The following is a 7,369-nucleotide window of genomic DNA, read 5'->3' as shown; positions in this document are numbered from 1 at the left end:
GGGGGGGGGTTGGGGGTGTCAAGAAACAGAGACACAAATATCTCTAAATTGTTGATCTCTTACATATTTTTCCCCGTAATATTACAGACTGCATCATTTTGTTGCCACATGACATTTTCAAGCTCTTTCTTGCCATGGAAATGAAGAAAGAAAATAACAAAAAACTATGAAAAAATATTTGTGGAATTCTTGTATCCAAATTTAATGTCATTTCTCTACTCCCTTAATATGTTATCGTTGATAAAGTTCAAGTGTAAAAATTTATCCGATTAAGTTTGCCAAAATTCAAAGTGGTGTTGGTTAAATGGGGAAAAAGAAAAAGAAAACCTGTAGACAGCTGAGAATAATGAATGCTGATGCATTGATACCTTGGTTGAGGCTTAGTTTCCAACTAAAATTCAGGAAAGTGGGGCGAAGAATAGAACGAGTGCTGTTTTATGCAGAAGTACATTTTTTAATTCAGTGGGTAGAGTTACCTCTGGCCTCTTTATGAAAGTATGAGGATTTTGTATAAGCGCTTCTGAATGGTCATTGTTAGGTGAATGTTATAATGAATAAACAAAATTTATAATATGATTATTGGATGAATTGATGACAGTGATCTTGCAAACCAGTTTTAGTAGCAGTTTCTCAACTTTAAACTACAAATTAAAACATGCAGTTAGAGCATCTACCAGTGTTCAAAAATCGGATTGGAATTGGTGGAATCGGATGATTCTGATTAACCCTGATTCTTTGCTTACTTGGGGAGTCCGATTCTGGGATTATTCAAATCAGAATTGACAAAGACAGATCTCATACCCAATTACAAGCTATTAAACCGTGATCTACCGACTATGATGCAGATGCTAGCTTGATTTACGCCTGTGTGCATGTGTTTGTGCGAGATGTGTGAGGAAGATAGACAAGCATATAACCATGTTGATTTACAACAACAACAACAGCCAAAACCTTATCCCAACTTAATGGGGTCGGTTACATGGGGATACCAAGCAAGGACGAGCGCAAGGATCCATGCAAAAAGATTGATGGGTTATGGCTAATCATAATAAGTGCGGGCTGTCAACCTGACGCACAACTATAAATCAGCCACAGACTTATGACGACAGAGTAGAATTAGGTATCGGCTGTCTACCTGACGTACCATATACATCAGTCAAGCCAATGCGTCCTACATGCATTACGTCCACTACCAGGATAAGTCATCACCTAACCTATTTTCATAAAAGGAGGAATGAGATAATGAAATCTTGATAGCCCCGGTAAGCACAAAAGTAACAACTCGAACACACATCTCCGCATTGATAACTATGTAATCACATACAACTCTGCATTAAAAGCTAGATACACATCTCCGCATTGAAAACCATGTTGATTTACTCAATTATAATTTATTTTCTCTATTAAATGGATTCTTTGTTTTTGCCTGTGTTATTATACATTTTACTCTTAAAATCTCTTCAGGTAATTTCTTTCGGATTCGTAGTGCCTTTGCATTTGGAGCTAAAAGGCTAGCCAGATTACTTGATTGTCCAAAAGAAAACCTGATTGCTGAAGTCAATCAGTTCTTCATGAACACATGGGACAGGCATGGAAGTGGTAAGCGCCCTGACGCACCAAGTTCTGATTTATGGCGCTTGCAACCATCAAAACCAGATCGCATGGATGAGTCTGAGAATCAAAGGAACTATTCAAACAGCAAGAAGAAGAGTGAGAATCTGACAGGTCATGAATCTGAGGCTGAGGGGATTAACACATTCCGTGGAATCTCTTCTCAACAAAGTGCCCACTCCTCGGAAGGCATGTCTAGGACTAGTAATGTGTCTGCAGTTTCTCGTACTCAAAGCCAAAAGAGTTACGGTAACCTAAACAGCTCAAGGATCTCCGATCAAATTGCATGGAATATTACTGGGAGTGAGAGTGTACATAACGAGAAGAGTCACAGAAGTTCTAGAGCAGATTATTTGGCTAATGAAGTGCAGGGAAGGTATCAGTTTGTGAGGACACATTCTAGTCCTGAGCTTACAGACACATCTGGCGAAATTTCAACACGAGGAAGGCGCAACAGGGTGCCAGAAACAGTGAAAAACGTAATCACTTCTGCGAGGCAGGATTATAGTAGTAGGAGAAAGAACTTTGATGATGAAGTTTCAGGAAGTCATAGTGCAAGGTCTTCGAGTGAGGATCCGTCATCATTGCCGCACAGCTCATCCCATCATAGCCTTGATGCTGCTGCTGATTCAAACAGTGTTTCAAATAGTTACCATGATGAAGCTGGGACGGGTACCATGGGAGAGGAGCTTTCATCTGTTGCTGAGACGATGGAGATGCATCAGGAAGAGCAAGACCTTGTGAACATGATGGCATCTTCCAGGGTCCATGGTTTTAACGGCCAAGTACAGATGCCAATGAATCTAGCTTCTGCACACCTCCCCTTTCCTATTTCACCTTCTGTTCTTGCTTCAATGGGTTATGCTCAAAGAAATTTTGCTGGGATGGTTCCAACTAATTTCCCCTTGATTGAGCCTCCCTGGGGCTCAAACCTGCAATTTGCTCAAGGTCTGGTTTCTTCATCATTATCCCATTATTTCCCTAACGTCAGCTTGGCATTTAATCCAGAGGAGATGGTTGAAACTGGTAATGAGAACTCAGGTTTGGCAGAAATGAGCCACGAGGATGGTGATCGTGGTTTCTGGCATGAGCAGGATGCAAGTTCTATCAGAGGGTTTGATGCTGATAATTCAAATTTCCAGATGTTTCCATCAGATGAAAAGCAAGAGTCAACATCTGTAGGGTTTGACTTCATTCCTTCATCTCGGGTTAGTAGCTCTGGCAGTACATTTGCAAGACCTCAACAGAAGTTTCTCAAAGAAAACAGAGGGTTGGTAAAGGAAGATAATGGTGATAGTTTCCAGTACCAACACAACAGAGGCAGTGAAATGTACTCTACTGACAGAAATGCAAGTTTGAGGTCCTTACCTTCTCCGCAGGATAGTTCTTCAAGAAGTAGACAGTCTTCTGAAAGCTCTTGGGATGCATCATCTGTGAAGGTCTCAAAATCCACGAGAGAGAAGCGTGGAAGAAAAATGGTTCCGTCTGCAGTTCCAGCTACTGGTTATGGGAAGGGAAAGACAGGGTGGCTACATGAGGGTTCGTCAGTTGATCATGTTTCTGGTCATTTAGATGATGATAACAGAGATTGGATTCCTCTGTCAACAATGAATAGTGAAATTGCAGAAAGAAGTACTGGATCCACATCTGTGACCTCTCCGCATGTGCAAAACCATCATATACCTGGCTATGAATCAGCACAAATTAGTAGATCAGATTCAATGATGCCCATTGCCCCAATGCTTGTGGGTTCGGGTTCTCGACAGAGAGCCAACGATAATTCTGGGGTGGCACCCTTTACATTTTATCCAACAGGACCTCCGGTTCCATTCCTCACAATGCTTCCAGTGTACAATTTCCCAACAGAGACAGGCAATAGTGATGCATCCACGAACCATTTTGAAAGGGAGGGCAGCCTGGATAGCAGCCGTATAAACCAGTCTGATCAAAACTTTGATTCAGCTGAGAGCCTTGATCATTTGGAGATCCTCAGTAGTTCCAATTCCATGAAGGGTACTGATTCTGGGGAGCCTACTGAGGAGCACAAGTCTGACATTCTTAACAGTGACTTTGCTAGCCACTGGCAAAATCTGCAGTATGGACGGTTCTGCCAGAACCCACGATATCCTGGACCTCTAATTTATCCTTCACCTGTAATGGTACCACCTATGTATTTACAAGGCCATTTCCCATGGGATGGTCCTGGAAGACCTCTATCTGCAAATGTGAACCTCTTCACACAGCTCATGAATTATGGCCCTCGTCTTGTTCCTGTTGCGCCACTTCAACCTGGCTCTAATAGGCCTGCTGGTGTTTATCAGCGTTATGGTGATGAAGTCCCTAGATATCGTGGTGGTACTGGGACCTATCTGCCAAATCCTGTAAGAAAATCTTAAACGAGGACTAAGTATGCTGTTGATTGTTTTAGTATCCAATTTATTTTGATGCTTAAATTCTGAGTATAATGTGTAGTGCATCTGTGCATAGAATAGTCACTTGTTTTACATGCATGTGTAATGTACCTGAATGGTCTTTGATATGCTCATACAACCACCCTCTTTGTAGCCTTAATGGCTTATTGGTTACATGTGTGCAAAATTGAGGTCGAAGGTTCAAGGCTTTGTCAAGCTTCGATTTTTTTCCCCCTTTTAAGATATGGACCTCATACCTTTTTGATAGGGAGTCCTAGTACCAAACCATTGCTGTAAGAGGACTCTTCCACAATGGTATGCGTCCACCCTCAAATCATCTGGTTAGAATTCTACGATAAGTTTGCCAACACATTGTTCATCCTTGTTTACTTTGCTGGGACCTTCTCTTTTTCAATGAAACCACTTAACTTTTGAACTGTCTTTGCATGTGAGCTCAATCAGCTCATCCAGAAATCATCCACATGAAATATACTGTGGGCTTGAACATGGTGGTAGCATATTCTCTTTTCTCCTTTTGTTGATTCAACTTTCCGTACGAGTGTCAGGACATCTTTATTAGCGAAAGATGGCTTAGAGAACAACAAACAACAACAAAGAGACCAAATCCAACCCTAAAAAAGGGTCTACATCAAAGGATAAGGACCCAAATACAATGATTGTCTATCCAATCACCCCCACCCCCTAAACGCTTTCACTAAAGAGTTCGTACATCTTATCCTACATGAAAAAGAAAACTCCCGTTGGGAACATCAGATTTCAGCCTTCATAATGAGGAAGATAGACAAGTGTGACCTTCCACAATCACATCTTTCCAGCCTTTAGCCAGAGATATTTCCACCTCTTGATGGACCTTTATAACTCTGCAATAACCAAATCAGTCTGGCCAATTGGATCCAAAATTTATATAGCTATGCGTACATGATTTTAACCTCCCAAGTCCCAGCTGGGCCCAGATTCCCCTAAGAACTGCTATCACTATTAAGCTTAATATCATTAGGAGGGGGTCTCCAGTCATGCTGGATCGGATCATGACCTGTATTGGAAAAAGCCATGTGGTCCCAATGCCTCAAAAAGTAGTCAGCAGGGATACCTTCAAATGGCTCTGAGGTTGAAGCCTATTGGGCTGCTCTCAACATACTCAAAATCACACACATCTTGTATAGATTTATGTCAGCCATAGAACTTCCTATTGCATCCTTCCTCCCAAGTTGTCCAGATAGTCCACCAGGTAGTCAAACCTCTACATAAGCTTTGGGATGTGCTTTACATAATCTTATATGGGACATATTAAGGAACTGTACTTTTTCTCTTTCCTTTTTTCCTTCTGAAATCTAAGCTTTTAATTCCTAGCTCTGGTAAGAATTGAATCGGCTGACAATTTTTTTAATTTTCAGAAGGTTTCATTCCGGGACCGGCAAACTTCTACTACCAGAAACCACAGAGGGAGTTACAATTATGATCGAAATGACCAACATGGGGACAGGGAAGGGAATTGGAATATAAATTCAAAACCACGGGCGACTGGCCGCAGCCATGGACGCAACCAAACTGAGAAGCCATCCTCAAAGCCAGATCGGTTGGCATCTAGTGATAGTCGAGCTGACAGGCCATGGGATTCATACAGGCATGACCCATTCCCCTCATATCAGTCCCAGAATGGTCCATTCAACTCCTCCAGCACATTGCACAGTAGCCCAAACAATGTGGGGTATGGCATGTACCCCTTTCCAGCTGCGAACTCTAATGGTGTCACACCAACTGGACCTTCTGTTCCATCTGTTGTCATGTTGTATTCTTATGATCACAATGTTGGTTATGGTTCACCTGCTGAGCAGCTTGAGTTTGGCTCCCTTGGACCCGTTCATTTTTCTGGTGTAAATGATGTACCACAGCTTGGTGAAGGAGGACCAGCAAGGAGTGTATATGAGCAGCAAAGGTTTCAAGGGGGTTCCTCACCAGATCAGCCGTCTTCACCTCAACTTCAAAGGTAAGTCTCAACTTTCCTCACCCTTGGTCTGCCTCCCTTCTTTTTTCGTTTATTTGGTATGCTTTAATCTTGTTAAACCAGAATGCAATCAGTCCGACTAGAAAAAGCACTGGCCACAATTTCCAGTTGATAAAGGAGTTGCAGTTTTTTCACTTCAGCCTGGGCCTTCACCACATCGAATGGCCCATTGCTATTGTGTAGTAGTCCCAGCCCCTTCTGACAGAAATATTGCGCTGGACTCTCATCGACCTGGTCTTCCTCTAAACTGATCATGCATGGCATGCATGATGCTGAAAAATTGGTCCTTATCATCTGCATGTACCCTTTTTGTGATTATCAATTGGAGGTCAATGCTAGTGACCTTCAACATATGCGACTTGTCCTTAACAAGATGTTCTAGAATATTGGTGAGCATGTGCATTGCATGCAGAATCTTAGCCTGATATCATTTCTGCTTGTCTCTTGTACTTCTGAGTTACCAACTTATTTCTTCTCATTTTTTCTGTGCTCGGTAGTCACTTCCGATTTCTTTGTTGGGATTGCTTGTGATGCTGTTGATTTATTATCTTAACAGGGGCGTTTGATTATTTTGCCAGATCAGCGGCCAAGAGGAATTATCAATTGAAAGATGAGGATTTCCCACCTCTATCATTTCCGAACCAGGGAGATAATGGTGGTGGGAACAACTATAATGGCAAACCCTCACATTATCAGGCCTTCTTATTCTCACCTCCTAACTCCTAAAGGGATCTGGGTTTGGTGCTCAAGGGCTTTCTGTATATTTCTCTCATGTAAGTGGACACCCTTTCATGCTAGCGTAGTGTTTGTATGTACACTACAAGTCAATTTTTAACCTACACCGATATTACATGCATAGAAGAGTAAGGCGGAGGGGGAAATAGGATTTTTCTCATAATTCTGTTCTTCCCCCAGTTTCATTCTTTATATTCTTCTTCTTGAACTCAATTGTTTGACTTAGGATCTAGAGTTTAGTTATTCTTCTTTCCCCACCCCCAAAGTAGTAGGCATTTAGATTAATCATTTCATTGTTGATTAACCTGGAAAGTCTTTCCTCTCTCTCCCAATGCCTCTCTTCACTTGGTTTTGGCTTTTCTATACTGTAGCATATTATAGTCAGTGATAAATTAGACAACAGAGATTTACGTTGTTTCCAACTGAGAAATGTAGCACCAAGCCCAGCTTCTGTAGTGTAGACAAACTGGTTGACTGCTTCAAAATCAACAGCTGCTATGCTGTTTAACCTTTTGTAGTACTTTCTTACTCAAAATTTGCCAATAGTTTTTGTGCAATTGCACTAATTTAGTAGCATATGTGCATT

The 7,369-nt window shown here is 41.6% G+C and overlaps 1 protein-coding gene across 3 annotated transcripts in view; it reads left to right on the top strand.

Annotated features, from left to right (window-relative positions):
• Positions 1–7,115, top strand: part of LOC122081795 — a 14,783-nt gene extending 7,668 nt beyond the window's left edge. Inside the window, exons 8-10 of one of the 3 annotated variants that reach the window (XM_042649084.1) lie at positions 1,465–3,992; positions 5,441–6,030; positions 6,627–7,115. In XM_042649084.1, coding sequence (XP_042505018.1) covers positions 1,465–3,992; positions 5,441–6,030; positions 6,627–6,774 — 3,266 coding nt within the window. In that variant the 3' untranslated portion in view covers positions 6,775–7,115. Of the gene's footprint in view, positions 1–1,464; positions 3,993–5,437; positions 6,031–6,604 lie in introns of all 3 variants that reach the window. The other 2 variants (XM_042649083.1, XM_042649085.1) reach the window with 2 other exon arrangements.
• The last annotated feature ends 254 nt before the right edge of the window (positions 7,116–7,369 follow it).

The sequence above is a fragment of the Macadamia integrifolia genome, chromosome 6 (genome assembly GCF_013358625.1).
Source record: "Macadamia integrifolia cultivar HAES 741 chromosome 6, SCU_Mint_v3, whole genome shotgun sequence".
In the NCBI taxonomy this organism is placed as follows: Eukaryota; Viridiplantae; Streptophyta; class Magnoliopsida; order Proteales; family Proteaceae; genus Macadamia; species Macadamia integrifolia.
This window is presented reverse-complemented; position numbering and strand designations above follow the sequence as displayed.